Source organism: Mus caroli, unplaced genomic scaffold (genome assembly GCF_978045245.1).
Source record: "Mus caroli unplaced genomic scaffold, Mus_caroli_1 scaffold_16, whole genome shotgun sequence".
NCBI classification, from domain to species: Eukaryota; Metazoa; Chordata; class Mammalia; order Rodentia; family Muridae; genus Mus; species Mus caroli.
In genome coordinates this window covers 14,408,138-14,427,098 of record NW_028227271.1, presented here as the reverse complement: position 1 = coordinate 14,427,098, position 18,961 = coordinate 14,408,138, and the positions used below count along the sequence as shown (strand labels likewise).

Below are 18,961 nucleotides of genomic sequence, written 5' to 3'. Positions count from 1 at the left end.
AGTGAAATGCTCTTAAGTCTCCATGGAAAATTTATGGTCTCCCATTTGCCTCTCCTCACTTCCTCATGACTCAGGAAATAATCTCTCTGTGCTCTGAAGTTCACCTTCTCCACCACACAGGTGTCATTTATTATTACTTAGGTTGAAGTCTGCATCAGATGATGGACACTTCTTTACAGAGTCTTCAAGTGGATAGGATACAGAACACATTGACTGATTAGAAGTAAACATCTAAGTGTTTTGAGTGAATGAAGAGTACACACACACACACACACACACACACACACACACACACACACAGATGGCACCTGAGAATCCTGGTAATGGATACAAAAGTGAATCTGAGTAGTTTGACTGACAGCTGGAGGGGTCACATGTCAAAAAACCTTCCTGTGTCCAGCAACATTGCTAGTTTCTAGACTTGTCCGAATGCTATCTCGCTGGAGAGAAGGATAACTGAAACTTGAAAGAGCATGATGTCATCTCTTGTCTGAACTAATGAGAAAAAGGAAAATTTAAGTTAGGTTTATTTTGGACACGTGTGCCTGAATATGCGCGTAGCTTTGATTTTGCCAAATGCCAGACAAAATTGGCACTTGAGCTGGACAATTTGATTAATCATAACGTAATCTCTATTTCATGTTCAAGGTGACTGCATAGAAAACTCTGCAATCGCCTCTTCTCAGAAGTGGTCAACGTAGAGGAGGATTCTTGAGAATAGAAGCATTGGAATTTTCTACAAGGCATCCATCCCAGTGCCAAGCATATTTGGAGTCCTCTCTATAATTATTCACAGCAAAGTAGCCACACCCAATTTTAGATTTTAACTAAGCAGAATAAGCAGGAAGATATTTTTCAACTCCAAACTGCTTACTTTTAGCTGACTTTGTAAGTCAGTTTTATTTGTATAAAATGCACATTACATTTAGAAATGGAAACGTTCCACCCATCTGGATAAATTCGAATGCTCATTCCTTGCAGCTTGCTTAGTATCAGGAAAAATAATTAATCACCTTGGGCTTTGGGTAATTCATAAAGAACAGAGATGATTACTAATCTTTTCTGCAGGATAGTGGAGGCACAGTAGGGAGGGAACTAAGTTATCCAACACTTCCATCTTCCCAACCTCTCCTATAAACAAGGGCATGTCAGTAGGCATAGGAAATAGCACCCTTCCGACCAAATCCCTGCCTTGCACAGTACTCCTTCAGTCAGGCAGTACCGGATGTGTGCAGCCCACTTCTATGTTTCCTAAGAGTGAGAGAGGAAGTTTTCTCACTTAATTGCTGTGGGTTTTCTTTTGCCTATAATTACTGAAAAATCCAAGAATAAAATTATTTCTCTTGACTGAAAGAGGCCATTATGTCTCCAGGGCCCAGCCCCTATGTTCAATACATTAGTCTCTCATTTGCCCTTTACTAGGGATATTCAGGTGTTCTTTCTTTAATATTTTTAAATTTTATTTGAATATTTTAATATTACTTTATATTTTGGAGATAAAATTTCACTTTTATGATGTTTTCTGAAATAAAATGCATATATTATCTTCACTACTCAGATTTACTTATGTAAATTTACTTATTGACTTATCAGGTAAAGTTGAATATTTCTGAACACCATGCTGTCACCTATTCATGATTGTTAGGACAGTATTTCCTCTTATCTTGTCTTATGTTCTCTGGTCGTTGTCAAACTGTTGTCTTGGTTACCAGTGGCAAACCTAGGGCTGGAAATAACGAATGGAAAATTCCAAAGGTAAACAATTCATAAATTTAAAAATGAGTATTGTTCTGACTGGTGAGGTGAATTACCGGTCACTTTGTTCTGTCTCCAGGGGATGTGGCTCTCTCACTAACCCTCACATCTATGTGCTCCATGTAACTCCACAGTCACTAATATATCATCTTGGTTATCAGATTCTCTGCCCTGTGTATCACCATGTGTTCATTCAAGTTGCTTTGCTGAAGAACTCCAACATGATGTGCCAATGCCTGCATCATTCATTTCCCTTTTCTCCTCCTCCTCCTCTTCTCCTCCTCCTCCTCCTCCTCCTCCTCCTCTTCTTCTTCTTCTTCTTCTTCTTCTTCTTCTTCTTCTTCTTCTTCTTCTTCTTCTTCTTCTTCTTCTTCTTCTTCTTCTTCTTCTTCTTCTCCTTCTTCTTCTCCTTCTCCTTCTCCTCCTCCTCCTCTCCTCCTCCTCCTCCTCTCCTCCTCCTCCTCCTCTTCTCCTCCTCCTCCTCCTCTTCTCCTCCTCCTCCTCTTCTCCTCCTCCTCCTCCTCTTCTCCTCCTCCTCCTCTCCTCCTCCTCTCATCCTCCTCCTCCTCCTCCTCCTCTCCTCCTCCTCTTCTCCTCCTCCTCTCCTCCTCTCCTCCTCCTCCTCTTCTCCTCCTCCTCCTCCTCCTCCTCTCCTCCTCTCCTCCTCCTCCTCTTCTCCTCCTCCTCCCCTCCTCCCCTCCTCCTCCTCCTCCTCTTCTCCTCCTCCTCCTCCTCTTCTCCTCCTCCTCCTCTTCTCCTCCTCCTCCTCCTCCTCTTCTTCTTCTTCTTCTTCTTCTTCTTCTTCTTCTTCTTCTTCTTCTTCTTCTTCTTCTTCTTCTTCTTCTCCTTCTCCTTCTCCTTCTCCTTCTCCTTCTCCTTCTCCTTCTCCTTCTCCTTCTCCTTCTCCTCCTCCTCCTTCTCCTTCTCCTCCTCCTCCTCCTTCTCCTCCTTCTTCCCCTCCCCTTCTTCCCCTTCCCCTTACTTTTCCCCTTCCCCTTCTCCTTCTTCTCCTTCTTCTTTTTTTTTGTATCTTGGAGGGAATACATTTGCATATCACAACAGCAAGAAAGCTATTATATATAATAAGATGCAATACTTGGGGACAAAGGGGCCAGATTCATAGTTATAATTACCATCATTCTATTCCACCATTGATAGCTATCACTTTGCTATAGGTATGTACGTGTAAGAAAATAGAGCATTTATGGAACTTGGTGCTTTCAGGAATCCACTGGGGTCTCAGGACACATCCTTGGTGGACAGCGGGAACCTGTTCCTTTTAAAACTTGCTTTGTGATTTTCAGGGATATTAGCATAATAATCAGGGGAGGCATATGGGATCATCTAGCACACATGTCGATAGTTTTAAATGACCATAAATGCCACTGGCTAAAAATGTTCTCCAAATCACTAGCTAGTAGCTGTTGCTTGCTTGTAAATTGTAACCAGCACTGCAGGCTAGCCCACCTGCATTCCTTGTTCCTGCTCCTGAAGTTAAACTTGTCAGTGGTAACAGTTTCTTACTCAACTCTCTGAAACACATTTCAGAAAAAGTGTGTGCTACATGCTATTCCTATGTCAGTGTAGGCTCCTGTAGAATTGTCTAGTATTAAAGTTTCATCTATAGGGACTCAGATTAAGAGAACATGTTTGGGTTTACAATTTAGGTGCTAACTAACTGCAGACCAAACACTCTCCTCTGCTTTTATTGTGAGCAGCTAGGTAGTTGTGGCATGTGTGGAGCACACACACACACACACACACACACACACACACACATGCAACTTCCATGATACATTTTCTCCAATGACTCCAATTACTATTTGTTAGTTAACAAAATTAAATTGAAAACTTACAAGTGGCAACTGTGAGCTGATGACGTTTCAGGGGCAAGAGTTAAATAACTGGTGTGATTTGACTCAATTACAACTAAATCCTTTTCATACACCACCCCATCTGCTTCTTGGCCCTTGATCTTTCTATCTGCATCCCCTTCTGCGTCCTACCCTTTGTCTCTTGATTGCCTTATGTGCTTAAGTGTTTCCTTATTGCCTGTTTCTTTCTTTTTCCTCCTTCCATTCCTGCTGTTGACTTTTCTCGTTTCTTCTGTTCTCCATCCTCACTCTCACACACACCCATAGGATCCCACCCTCGATCCTTCCTTACCACACCCACCCATAGGATCCCACCCTCCATCCTTCCTTACCGGGATGAAGACGTAGGCTCCGTTGTTTGCCTTTGCACTCGAGCATGTTTAATCAAGTGCTCCTTTAAAGCTGTCTGCACTTCTGCTGGGATGTCAGGGGATGTGTGGCTGATTTTTATTGCAGGCTCAATGGCTTTGGGTGCTGGCTTTTCATTTTCTTCCACTTCTTTTTTCTCTTCAGTCTCAAAAACTTCAGTTGGAGCACTTGAGATGCTTTGTGGAAGGACACTGAGGTTGGGGGCCACAAGCTTGCTCTTCCAGCATGGCCAGCACAACTTCCAGAAGACGAAAAGGGAGACAACCAGCAAGGCCAGTCCACAGAAGCTTACAACAACCGCTAACAGGCTGACTGAAATATCTGGGGGGGGAAATCACAGTGGAGAGAACTATCAATATACATTATAAATCAAAAGCAGAAAAGGGGACATAAATGATTAACATAATGGGGTTGCTTGAAAAGTTTTATCCTATGAGGAATTATCAACTGAATTCAGGGAACACATGTCATATCCACGCAGACCACAAGGGATTCAAGAGTTTTGCAAGTAAAAGTTGCCAACTTGCCTCCTGCTACAAAGCCAGACAGTTGAACTCTGAAGCTGTATGTGATAGAAAGCATTTGCTCCTCTGATTCAGTGATCTCCTTCTCTGGTCTATACAGCGAATAGCACCAAGTACTATCTCCCTGTATCATACGTGAGAATAACACCAAGCTATAATTAATGATTAGACTTTCAAACCTTGTTTTCTAATCATTTTGTACCTGTGCAAATTTAAGTTCATGCGCATGTGATTTTAAATTGTAAGTTAATAAATGAATTTGGTTATCATCTGAATGCCCACTCCCTCTTAAAATTCTTATGTTTAAATCCTAATTCCCATGACAGGATATAACCATTAACTTTAATCACTTTGCCCGAATTTGGGACCACCAAAGAGATGATAAGGCACACTGGTAGGCAGGTCTATAGGCATTTCCAGGCAGGAATAATTCAGGGAGAATGAATTACCTAGAACAGTGGTTCTCAACCTTGCTAATGCCATGACCCTTTAATGTAGTTCCTCATGTTGTGAGGACTCCCCACCCTCCCATTTATAAAATTATTTGGTTGTTACCCCATAACTGTAATTTTGCTATGAATCATAATGTGAATATCTCATATGCAGTATATCTGACATGAGGCTGCTGTGAAAGGGTCAACCCTCAACCCTCAAAGAGGTCATGGCCCACAGGTTGAGAATCACTGAGTGCTAGTGTAAATGACACTGTCTCTTTGTCTAGAGATGCAGATACACAAATAGGAAAGAGAAAGTCAGGTGAGAGCTGATGTTCTTGTTGTCTGCTTCTTGCCCCATCATAATGAACTGAAACACAGAGTAAATCATTTCTTTCCTCAAGTTGTTCTCTCAGATCTCTAGTCACAATGCAGTGGTTGCTAATACACAGGAGACATAGCCTCTGAGAAGGTGACTGCAGCACTCAGAGAGAGCTTTCATGAGTGGGATTGTAGTGTCCTTTCAGATAACTCTGAGGGAGCTCTCTTGCCCTTTGTCCACATGAGGCTACAGAACATAGCTGCTACCTATGAACCAAGAATAGGCCTCATACAATACAAAACGCATGGATTAGAACTTTAATTCTTTAATTTAAAGATGAGACAAAATAAATCTCTTACTTTCATATCCTATGTATTCACCAGTGGTAAAAGAAAACAAAGAGTCTACCTCCAGTAGAAAGACAGGGCATCAAGTGGAGGGATGGGGTTGCCATCCCACAGTCAAAAACTCTGACCCAGAATTGTTCCTGTCTAAAAGAACTGCAGGGACGAAAGAGTGGAGAAGAGACTGAGGGAAAGGAGGTCCAGTGACTGGCCCAAATTGGGATCCAACTCAAGGGGAGGCTCCAGGGCCTGACACTATTACTGATGCTATGGTGTGCTTACAGACAGGAGCCTACCATTCCAGCAACTCAATCTCTCCCAGCCTGCAGACTGTGAGAAACACAGTTCTGTTCTTTACAGGCTGCCTAGTTAGTACGATTTTGCAATAGCAATCAGAATAGGTTAAGGAAAACTGTAAGAACTCTAAGAAGTTTGTGTATATAATCTACTCTCCAGGAAAGAGCATAACTTCTGACTTTTTTTGGGTGGGCTGCACACCCTTATGGGGACATTCTCTACAAGAGTACTACCGTCAATGGAGGTGATGGAAGCCAGCAGCGATGAGCTGTGGTCACAGTGTACAGGCACAGCATGGAATAATGTAAGTGGCCCTTAGCTTCTGTGGTCATCACGCCTCATACTAAGAACTCACGTCTAATCATGATAAAAATAAAATCAGACAAGTTCCAAGAAGTAGACATCCTAAAAACACCCAACCAGTACTTCTACACATAATCAAGGTCATCCACGAAAGGTCTGGGGAAATGTCCCCGTCAAGAGTCATCAAAGCAGACTTAATGGAGTCAATCATCTTGGATAGGGCCCCAGAACAAAACGGAAAAATCTCAAGGGAAAAGGCATGGCCTTTAGTAAAGTCTCCCAATAGCAGTATATGAATAACACCAATGCGTCCTTTCAATGTAAGGCATAAGTATTAGGAGAAACTGGACATGGATTTGATGGGAGCCAGTCCTATGTTACTTTTCTATAATTCTTAAACTGCTCGAAAAAACAAGAAGTCTAAACAAATAAAAATTAATCTTCCCATCCTAAAGTGACCCGAATTAGCCATATGACATTATAACATTATTAAAATCCTGAATGTCAAATAGATTCTCAGTAAAGGACAATTTTTTCTAGATTTGATTAACCTTATACTTTTTTTTTATTACCAAATTTATTTACCCTCAATATCAAATATAAGCCTAATCTCCTCTGTTTGTCTTAAGTAAATTTGTTAGGAATATATCCCAGAATGGTTGTGTCTGTCTCTTGTCCCTTCCTAAATTTATATCTTGATGTAATAACAGTTGATACTTCAAAATATGACTATATTTGAGAAAAGGGACTTTTGGTAAAGTCAAGTAATATGAACCAGTCTTCTTCTATTGACACTCATGTTTAAAGAGGGCAAGAGGTGAAGATACAGGTGGAAAGTCACATAAAGACATAGGGACAGTGATGGACATCACTGGCTGCCTTATTTAGGGTTTCTGTTGCTGTGACAAAACATCACAGCCATCCAAAAAGGAAAACTGGGGAGGAAATGGTTTATCCAGCTTATATTTCCACATCATTGTCCATCACTGATGAAAGTCAGGTCAGGAACTCAAGCAGGGTGGGAACCTGGAGGTAGAATCTGATGCAGAGGTCATAGAGGGGTGCTGCTTACTGACTTGCTCCACACGGCTTGTTCAACCTGCTTCTTATAAAACCCAGGATCACCAGCCCAGGAGTTGCATCATCCACAATGGGCTGAGCCCTCCCCATCAATCACTAATTAAGAAAATGCTCTACAGGCTGGCCCGTAGCCAGATCTTATGGAGACATTTTCTCAATTGAGGATCTTTCCTCTCAGGTAACTATAGTTTGTGTTCCCTGACATAAATCTAGCCAGTACATTTGCCAAGTTCAGAAGCCTCAGAAGAATTCAACCCCACTAATACCTCAATCACATACTCTAGCTGCCTGGATGGGGAAGTAAGGTCCTATTGTTTAAGCCACTCATATATTTTTATGGTAGTCCCAGCACACTAATACTGAATAATTCCAAATTCCTTTAAACACTGCTGTGAATTCAGTATGTCACATTCCTTGAAAGTAACCAATGATACTAAGTGGATGTTTTGTCTAAGTCTGGCACACAGAGAAAAAAATATATCTTGTAAAGTCTTAAATATTTACAATCACATAATATTATTTTGATATAAATTGTTGACAGCCTAATTCTTCCTTCAATTTGCCTTTTTACCCAGAAATGAGTTGTAATTTCATGTTGATGTAATTTTCCATAATAATTCATCAGAACAGATACAAAATTAGGCTCAGGGCTTGGGAGTGTAGCGCATGAGCATCTCTGTATTTTCTCCTTGTATGAATACTTGTGACTGATTTTTTTTTAAAAGCCAAAGTCTCAAAATAGAATTGCTCAGTCATTTATATACATATTTCATCTTACTAGATATTTTTGTGGATCCAAAATGAATCCTCTACTTGTGAAAGAGACACCATAGGGTCTTATAAATCTCTACAATTTTAGAGAAATATCATCTCATAATTTTCACTAATCTTCCAAAGCTTTGTTTCCTCCTGACTGGAATGGGAGGTCATGCTGAAATGAAAGTAAAATTTTTTACTATTACCTAGTTATGAAAATAAGGTATAGGTTTGGCCTGCTGCAGTGGACATTAGTATTCCCCTTAATGTTCTTTATGCTTACTGGGGCAACGACCGAGTGCTTCCTATTTGTACCCTATTGATATGGAGGGCTTTCTTCAATGTTTTATAGAGTTTATTTCATATTTTACACTGATGTGTTACTCATTATCACCATAACTTGAGGAAAAGAGAGAAGGTGTGAGATTAATTGTGCTTCCTGTCTATTAACTAGATTTTAAAAAATGAATAAAGATGACATGTCGGCTATGCTTCTTAAATACTCCCTAAGGTTTATATCTTGGAAACGTTATTGCAAAAGCAGCAGGGCGTCAAAGTGAAGATAAATAAGAAGTTCTGTAGTCACACGGGCTCTGGCTTCATACTGGATTGATGCTATCCCAAGAGTGGTTAGTTACTGAAGGGCAATTGTTAAGTTAGTGAGTTCCGGCCCAGCACAAAGGCCCTTGTTCTGAGACTTCTTAGTCTTAGAACTATGAAAAAAAGTATTTATTTATAAATTATATAATCCTTGATTTTGTTATAGTAACATAAAACAGATCCAACCTTGTGGTCTTTGGGAATTTTCTGTACCATTTACCTTCTATTATTCTGCCTCCATTAACATTGAAGTTTTATTTTTTTAAAATTTGAAACTTTAATAATTCAATAAAAACTTTAATAATTAAAGTTTTAAAATTAAAGTTTTCATCGTCAACAAATGCAGACCTGTAGGGTTATGTGGAGGACATTGTTTTCAGTGGTCTTTGGAAATCTCTCCCTTTCCTAATGGGATAAAGGTTTGAGTGGAGAATCCCGCAACAGCACTGTCCCTGAGAGGTGGCTTCAGCATTTATATATTCGTATTCTAGTTAAGAGCTTTGTGGAAATCCGAGTATAGTCTCTATTTTTCTTCTACTATTTCTTTTTTCTTTCTGAAATACTGCATCATTTTAGAAACCATCAGATACTTCTGCAAAGCACCAGAAGATTTCTGAATCTGATAGGTTGTGCTGTCAGCACCAACAAGACAGCAGAAAGTCACACATCTTGTTCTTGCAGGACTCCTGTCCCTCTAGGTAAATCCAAATTTCTTAGCACATTTGCGAGCATCTTTGTGATTCTGCCTTTGACTATGGTCTGGTCTCTCTCTCTCTCTCTCTCTCTCTCTCTCTCTCTCTCTCTCTCTCTCTCTGCTTTACTCTGGCCTGTGTTCTGTTGTCACGATCTTTAGTGGCCTCTTGCAGCTTCAGGACATTTTTTCCTCCTGTTTTATCAAGGGTCATACTTGTGTTCATCCTATAATAACCTAATACCCATCTTATAATAATCCCATAATAACCATATTGGTATGGTATATAGTGTCTAGGATATATTAATCATGCATAGTACTATTGTCTGCAACCCTATATACATAACTGGGGTTACTGCAGGCCATAAGAATATATAATGTTAATTAATTAAATTTAATGCCAGGTCAGGTGGGTTACTAATGTCAGATTGCTACAATTTACAAAATCATTTTTAATTTTCAAAGTTTTGAGGGTTTCCTATAATGGATGAGGGAACTTGAGTTTATTCTTATTTTTCTTCTCCAGGCACTCTCGTCTTACCTACCCTCCTGCCTCTTGGTCTTTCAGACTAGAGACACACTTATTCACCTTTTTATATTCAGTGTCTATTTCTTATGGCATAGTCAAAAATATTTGTGGAATTGTTGAAACTATGCATTGGGAGTTAAACATGACAGCTAGTTTCCTCATCGTGACAATGATGAGACTTTAAAATGAAGAGAGACTTCTTCTGGTTCACTGTTTCAGAAGGTTCAGCCTGTGACCACTTAGCCCCATGGCTTGAGCAAAACACCATAGTAATGAGAGCATGTAAGTTCTTCAGTTCATGGTCCACAGGAAGTAGAAAATGAAAAAGGGCTCAGGGCTAAGACACAGAAGTCCTCCAAAGCTAGGAGTGGTAGCTCACGCCAATAATTCCAGAACAAAGGGCCAAGCTAATAGTGACTTAGGAGGTCTTTTTCTCTTGTCAAGGGAGAGAAATTGCCAAATCAAGCTGCCAAAGGCAGACTCAGCAACACCAAGGAGTTTTTGCTCCCCTGGCTAGCTTTTCATTCCCAGTTTTACATGGAAAGCTACCATGCCTGCATCCCATGTCTGAATGAAGAATGTCCGGCAATGGTAACGGGAGGGTGAGGAGACGCCTCCTCAGGGTTTGGAGGATGCAGCCCTTAATATGTGGCACATCACACTGCTGCTCACATTCGGGAGTTCCTATCACCACAGTTTGGTCAGATGAGCATACCACAAACTCGACTAAGCATCAAGAGGTCTATATCTACAAAGGAAAGGGAGGCCCGAAGACTGGTAAGTAATTACTGCTCTTCATTCCTACATTAGATATGTAATATAATCAGCATGCCCTTGCACTGGGCCTCGGAGGAATTCCACTGTAATTTCATTTCCTCTTGCCCTTCCTTTGAGTTACAGTAAATGAAGAAAAAAAAAGAGTTTGCATTAATATCATACTTAACTGATGATAAAATGTGTGTTTTAAAATATTTCCTGTTGCTGAGGTCACGATACATCAGCGATTCTCAACTTGTGGGCCACAACCCCTTGGGGGGGGGTCACATGTCAGATATCCTGCACATCAGATATTTACATTATGATTCATAACTGTAGGAAAATTACAGTTATGAAGTAGTAATGACATAATTTTATAGTTTGGGGGTCACTACGACATGAGGGACTATATTAAAGGGGGCAGAGTTAAGAAGGTTGAGAACCAGTGCTAATGTATTAGTTATGGTTTATTAGAATTTCTAATAGCTGCTGTGATGTAGTTCTGCCTGCAGTAAAGCAAAAGCATCTACATAAAAATCCATGCAAGAATTTCGCAGTGTGAAAAAAAAAGTCCTCCGGCAAAAGATGGCGCTGTATCTCATCCTTACACACTGAATTCTTAGTGGAATTCGTTAATAAATGTGATGAATAAGTTGTATTGGCCAATATTGCTGACACTCAACATTTTGCACAGAAAGCTGCACAGAGCAATAGGCTAATGGATCTTACGTTACTATGAATTCTCTTTAGAAAGAACTGAGGCCCCCAATTCTCTCTATGACACTGTCAGCAAATGGCCAACCAACAAGTGCGTCATGGATTCCGAATTAAGAACCTACTCGTAAGAATTGGACTCAGAAATTTAGCTTTAAGCCCTGAGGTGTAGCTTAGTGGTCAGGAGTGTTTGCCTAATATACAGAAGACCTTGGGTTCAGTTCCCAACACTGAAGGAAAAGATAAAGACGTTAAGTATCAAAATTACTAAAATCTACTTATTTCTTTTGTGTTTTTCCCCCTTTAGGGAAGTGATATGTAATTTAAAAATTGTTTAAGTTTAAAGGACATCTTTCTATCCATATGATATAAAAATTTCACGTGAATAGAGAGCACCGAATTCCCACACCTAAGGCTCAGGAAGGTGGGGCAGCAAATGCTAAGGGCCAGAATATCAGGGAGTTTGCATGAGGCTGCGTCTTCTCAAAATGTCAGAAGCTGCATCTGTAAAGTCTCATGAACATGGCTGCCTAAACCAGCGCTGAACAAGGACGACAGCAATGGCCATGCCAAAGTGGATGGGGAAGAGCCCAAGAGGCCTCATCACTACAGAAAGAACTACAGGCACCGGACGAAAGCCAGGACCAAACCCAGACACCATTGCGGATGCCAAGACGTGCTTGCTGACAGGAGCCTGACATGGCTGTCTCCTGAGTGGCTCTGTCAGAGCCTGACAAATACAGAGTAAGATGCTCACAGCCAGCTATTGGACCGAGCTCGGGGACCCCAATGGAGGAGTTAGAGAAAGGACTGAAGGAGCTGAAAGGGTTTGCAACCCATAGGAGGAACAATATCAACCAACCAGACCCCCCAGAGCTCCCAGGGACTAAACCACCAACCGAAGAGTACACATGGAGGGACCCATGGCTCCAGCTACATATGCAGCAGAGGATGGCCTAGTCGGTCATCAATGGGAGGAGAGGCCTTTGGTCCTGTCAAAGCTGCATGTCCAAGTGTAGGGGATTGCTAGAGCTGTGAGGTGGGAATGGCTGGGTGGCTGGTGGAGCACCCTCATAGATGTAGGGGGAGGGGGAATGAGATGGGAGTTTCTGGAGGGGAAACCGGGAAAGGGGGATAACATCTGAAATGTAAATAAATAAAATATCCAATAAAAAACATAATTTGGAAAATTCAAACTTTTAAATAAAAAAAAGTCTTCTCCTCCAGGGAAGAGAACATCAATCAGTTATCTAATACCAAAACACTCATACAAGCAACATTTTATAGACTTACAGGTTCTGTTAAGGAATATAGACGTATGTATATGTAAATGATAACAAATAATGAAAAAGGACGTCAAGAGTTTGAAAGACAGCAAGGAGAGGCCCGTGGAAAGGCTTAGTGTTTTAACCTAATATATATGAATGAACCATAATATATATGAATGGGTCATTCATATATATTAACAACTCCTACTGAAGTAGATTTGAAATGACAGTAAAACTGAGAATATTTAGCCTGTTGTTAAAATTAATAATTAAAAGCTGGCAGAAAAAAAAAGCTGGCAGTAACGTTTTTTATTCAACAATAACGTAATAAATGGTTCCTTTCTTCCTTCTACCCAAGATGACTTTATCATTCTGACTCCAACATCATCATAGCAGAACTTTGCAGAGGAGAATAAGGCAGGGCTGGGGCCGAGACAGATGAGAATTATCTACCCCACAGAACTGAGTGAAGGAGGTTCTCCAGCTGCTCCACTCTCTCACATAAAATGAGGCAATCATCCTTAGATTTCCTACAATACCTAACATCTTGTAAATGCTCTGTAGATAGCTGCCATGCTGGTTGTTCAAAGAGTCACAACAAGAAGAATCTGTACAACCTACAGATGGATGCGGTTGTTTCTGTTTTCCATCTCTTGTGTGGAGCCTGTGGACTTATGGGTCTGACTTGGTATCGTGCACACAGGTAAGAGAATGTGTGCACATAGTTTTCCCACGATATTCTCCTGGACTTCTCAGTTCTTACAGCTCAGATGATATCTTTATATCTATATATCTATATCTATATATCTATCTTACATCTTACAGATGATATACCTGATGCTATAAAGCAAAGAGAAACTATTGTCAGTAATAAGAAGCTGTATCTTCACGCAGGGATTAAATTTCCAAAATTGACACTGTACAAGTTAGAAATGAGAAGGTATGATTGGCTGACCTTTATTAAGATACTCATTATCAGCAGTGCAGTCTCCTCGGTGTGTGGACTGTTTCAGAATCTTCGAGCAGAGGGCTTAAGCTCCTTCACCCTATCATGTGGTTTGCATCTTCCCACAATAATGAATTTTAGGTTAATAACATAGATTGTTGCTTCCTAACGGTGGCAGGGGAATACACAAATCTGAGTTTTCTTGATCTTTTTCAAAAGTAATTACAAATTAGAAAAAAAAAAACAATTTGTTTTGATCTAATATCTTTCTCCATTATATGTTTATCTATGAGCACATAAAAAAAGCCACATGTGAAACTGTATGTTTGGAATTGTATTTATGAATTCAACATTATGTGCATTTAATACATTGAATTCCTTTCTCTTAGGTGGGAGAGATGGTTCAGTAAATAAGAGCACAGATTGTCCCTCTAGAAGGCCCAGCTTCAGTTTCCAGCACCCATGTGGCAGCTGACCGCCATTTGTAATTCCAATTCCAGGGAATCTGACCTCTTCTGGTCTTTGTGGGTACTTCCCATACACAGTGCCAAGACATACACAGGAAAAATAGCCATACACATAAAATAAAATAAAATAATTTTAATAATCTTTTACATGAACTGATTGTTAATATGAATCAATCCTATTTAGACTACAACATGGATCAACAAATAGTTGCACACACTTCAGCGCACATAAATGCGTATGTTCAAGTATGACAAATGTATAACCTGTGTTCCATTTGCGTGGTAGGAAACTAACCTAAAGAAAGGCTTGAGGTTTGAGTTAATTATAACTGGAAAAGTCTTGTTGCTACTTCCTCATATGTTGTAGCCTACAGTATATAGTTAAAATTCCATGTTTACCAGGATTCCCTGGAACAGCTAGGGTTTAAGAAGCCTGAAGCCCGCCGGCATGGTGGCGCACGTCTTTAATCCCAGCACTCGGGACAGCCAGAGCTACACAGAGAAACCCTGTTTCGAAAAACAATAAAAAAAAAAAAAAAAAGAAGCCTGAGGCCCTTAAATGTATTCATCAGCAACTAGTTGTGACCTGTGATGAAAGTGTAAGCCATTTTGTTTGCTTTTGTTTTCATATCTGCAAAACAATGGCTCCTGGTTAGGCTAGAATAACTAATAAGAGTTTTAATGGTAAGTTTTTTTTTTATTACATCAAGTACTTTTTCCTTAAGCAAAGTCACATGCTTTCGATTGCTACTGGGGTCATTAAAGAAGCCATCTTGTTCATTGAGCAAATGATCTATCAAGTTTCTAGTATGGGCCTTGGATGCTTCCAGCACTGGGGATGTACGAGGAGACAAAGCTCGGTCTTCAAAGATATAATATTCTAGTGACTTAAAGTGCATATTAATCTTATCGATGTAGATCTGGAGAGTCTTTGTTATGCCGTCAAAATAGAGACAATTGCCACTGAGTGGCTCTGATTCATGCCTTTTTTTACTTTATAATGGAACAAGAGATAAGGTAGAAACCACATTTTGAATCTGGTGTGCTGACCTTTTCTTAAGTTAGAGATATTGGTATCGTCTTCCTGTGATGCTTGGCTGCAAGCTGAAGTCATGGTTCGAGTCTTTTTAGTGTAGGTTAAGATAGAGTGGTCACACTTTCAGTTCAGTGGGCTGGGCTTATTAGGTGCACTTTAGAATTTGATTATTGGCTTCTGATTGGGACACAACCTCATCAAAACTTGAAGGGTATCTCTTTTATACAGAGATTCCCAGTTTTCTTAGCATTTCAATAAGCTAAGTTCATTTACTACGTGACACTTCACTCACTGAGCAAGTATCTGTTGAGACTTTAGAATGCATGTCAGGTTTTTCTAGGCATACATTAATGGTCTTAATGTGCACAGTAAGCATATTACTGCCCACTAGAAAGAAACTTTTTTGATAAATATTTGCTGAATAATAGCACTTCTAAAGGATAGAATGAACTTGGAATAATTTGTATAATTTTTTTTTTAGAATCTGTTTTCCCATATTAAAATTGTACAAAACAAATCTGAACATGGATGAATTAGATGCTTATTAAAATATTTATATTAATGTTAGTTATTCAGAGCTGTGGCGTGTGACTGTGGACTTCAATGCTCTTGCTTAGTGATGGATCTTGAGCTCTGACTTCCAAGCAATGTAAGGTTCTTACACTTGATAAACATTTATGCAACCATCAAAACCTGTCCAGAAATGAGCATAAAACCAGCTAAAAATGATTATGTATACTGTATATACTATTATAGTATATCTTAGAAATAACACTCAAGAGGAACCTATTTCTTTGCATTTCCCATCAGCTCTCTTGGTTATATCATGTTGTACAGTAAATGACTTTAGAGGGTCACATATCGATTTTGGGGTCACCCAATATCTTTTGTTTTTAAGCTTCTCTCACATCTAGATTTTTTAAAATGTACACATGGTGCACCTCATAGTATTGTTATACTGCATTGTATTCTGTGGAGTACTGTTGATTCATCTGATGACTTTTACTAAGCATTTAAAAAGGGCAGTTTAGTTAGCATTAGTCACTACAGTCTAAATCTCCAACATTCCACCAATACCTGAGCTTGATTGGCTGGACGGTGGACCCTCCAGGGCCGCATCTCTGTCCTAGTGATATACTAGATTTCTAACTCCCTTCCTGTGGCAATGACTTTATCTGGGATTACATGAACCTTTCTCTTGCTGTTACTGGGTGATGGATTGAAGAGTGATGCAATTTCAAATCTCAAGATTGTCAGTGCAATGTAAAATGAACACTGTTAGTTATAACGCACCGGTTACTTTAAAAGTGAACCACTATCCTATCAATAAAAGTCACCTACAATGCAGTCAACAGCAACTGTTGGAAGTGCTTTTATGCAGGAGCCATAAAAAAGGGCCCACGTTGTGAGAAAATCCACAGAACAGCAGGCATCTGAGTAGCTAGCTGATATAATTAAACATTCAGCAAATAACCATCAAGTCTGCTTCTATCATCCATTAATATTGGAGCACTAAAATCAGAACCCTTTGCTTTTAACTGATTTCACGGTTGACAAATGAAAAAGCAGAGGACTCTCCGCTCTCTTCGTATGTCATGAGTAATTTGTGGACTGTCTTTCTCTAGTGAGAGCTTCTGTCTATGTTCACATATCAGACAGGATCTCCCACTTTAATAGTACATTGTCCTTAAAGAAAGAAAGATACTCAATTGTTTTAAAGTAATTTTTCTTCATCCCCTTCTCTCCCCCAAATGAATGTCTAATGAGAATTAGGACGACAGTTAAGCACTATAGTGATTATGAAAACCTCAGAACTCTTACTGCAACTGACATACCATGAAATTTACATACTTCGAATTAACACAATTACACATTTTGGACGGTCGAGAACTGAACCTGTTTTAGTGTGCATTTGTCATGCAATTTCTAACACTGTTAGCCAATGAGAGCTGGGAAACCACCTCTTCGTGTGTAATCACAAGGGCCAAGAAAGAATAAGAACTAGGGGTATGGGCTCTGCATTGACTATTGGTGATCACATACATGTCCTTAGAATTAAGTGTTCTCACTTCCTCCACTCTGAACCTAGGCTTAATGTTCACTTAAAGGCATTTCAGAAGAGCTTACTCTCTTACAGAGGTCTTTACAGTAGCAGCAGCACTTTGATTTTTTTTTTTTTACATCCTTTGCATCACACACACACACACACACACACACACACACACACACACACACACACTCACACACACGCGGTTTAAATGGCTTTGGTTGTGTTTATACATTAAAAAAAAAGACGCTTCTATCACACTGACAGCAGCAACAATGTATCACTCTGCTTCCAGAGTGCCCGGTTCTGACAAGCTCAGACAACCCCCCCCCCCGCCCCCCTCTGCTTCTGTTGCCATCAGCAGAGCATTTGAAAACCTTGGAGACAGTCAATGTAAACAACCCAAAGACACAGCTAAACCAAACCCATTCCCATCCCACCAGACTCTCCCTTCCTTTGTCTAGCTCTTAGGGTCGATGGTGAAAACATAACTCTGCACTCCTCTCCTGAGCCTGACGTTGCGGTTGTGCTTACCTGTTGCCCTGGCTACCCAGAAGGTAGAAACCCTTGCCTGGAGACCAAAATGACTCCAGAAAACAAAGTGAATGTGACAAGACCCCCACGCACGGAGACAGTGCATCTCCTAAAGCGATCAAGTGACCCTGGGGTCATCTGATTACATCTCCTCCCCCTGATATTTGCTTCCAAGGTTCTGGACACAAGTGGAAAGGATTTAAAATCTCTTTTCCATTTTCTTGACAAGTGTCCTGAGCGCCTGGTGTCAATAATAGTCCCTACCCTTTCGCCACGGTAGCCAAGAAGCGCTAGAAAATTACATATGCATTATAAAAGGCATTGGAAGCTTTGAAGAGCTCGACAGGTTGCATTTGAAAGTTAGAGCTGAGGGATCCTTCCTGCGTTTAGGGCTGACGACGCAGCCTTCCTGCTAGAACTAGGTTCTTTGAAGCCAAGCGCAGGTTCTCCTGCCAGGCTGGGTGATTCTGCTACACCCTGCAGGACAAGCTAGAGCACCGAGTCCCTGGGACGCCAGAGCAGCAGGTGGGAGAGCGCGAGAGCAGCCTGGGAGCAGAGACCTAGCAGGTGCAGGCAACAAATCCAGCGAGCAAGTCCCCCGAGGCCCGGCAAGATAAGCTCCAGCCAGGAAGTCAGCCCCGAAAATGTCCCCTGTCCCGGGAAGCGCAAGCGGATCCCCTTACCTGTGCCACCTCCTCCCTGGCCGCTCCTATCGGCTGGAAAGATGCCCGAACACTTGTCCCACTCCACCTGACCCGCGAAGCACAGCTCGGTGATGATGTGCAGCGCCTTCTGGCACAAGCTGCTCACACCGTCCTCCTTGCGGAAACTCATCTTGGCTTCTGCTCGCAGCTTCGTTGATCTCCCTTGGCCTGAGGCAGAGCCCTAAGAGTTGCGAGTTGGCCCCATGGTTGGCACGGGCGCAGGAGGGCGGCGCGCGCCAACGGACGCTGCTGCCAGGTCTGCGCTTCTCCTCGGAGCGCTCGGAGGCGCGCGCGGAGCCCAGCCGGCGGGGAGCGAGGGGCGGCGGCGCGCAGAACGGCGCCTCCCGGGTGCTGGGCGGCGCGGCCAATGGCAGGCTGGCGCGGGCAGCGGGGGGCAGAGGCGACCGTGCCCTCCACACACCTTCCTGAGCCCCCGTCACACTCTTTTCATTTCTCTCTTTCAATCCAACTTTGCTACTCCCGGGTCCCTCCCGGATTCTTTATCTTTAAAAAAAAAGAAAGAAAGGAAAAGCTATTCCCAGTTCCAGACCTGCGGATCTTTATTTTTATTTTTAAATAAAAGTAATCAGAAGACAGGTCATGCGAGGTAG

The 18,961-nt window shown here is 41.2% G+C and overlaps 1 protein-coding gene across 1 annotated transcript in view; it reads right to left on the bottom strand.

The window, feature by feature from the left end:
* Syt10 (synaptotagmin 10) overlaps positions 1–18,619 on the bottom strand; it is a 56,495-nt gene extending 37,876 nt beyond the window's left edge. Inside the window, exons 1-2 of the mRNA XM_021183812.3 lie at positions 18,330–18,619; positions 3,962–4,319 (exon numbers count right to left, since the gene is read on the bottom strand). Of these exons, the coding sequence (XP_021039471.1) occupies positions 3,962–4,319; positions 18,330–18,480 (509 nt within the window). The 5' untranslated portion in view covers positions 18,481–18,619. The remainder of the gene's footprint in view (positions 1–3,961; positions 4,320–18,329) is intronic.
* Positions 18,620–18,961: the final 342 nt, after the last annotated feature.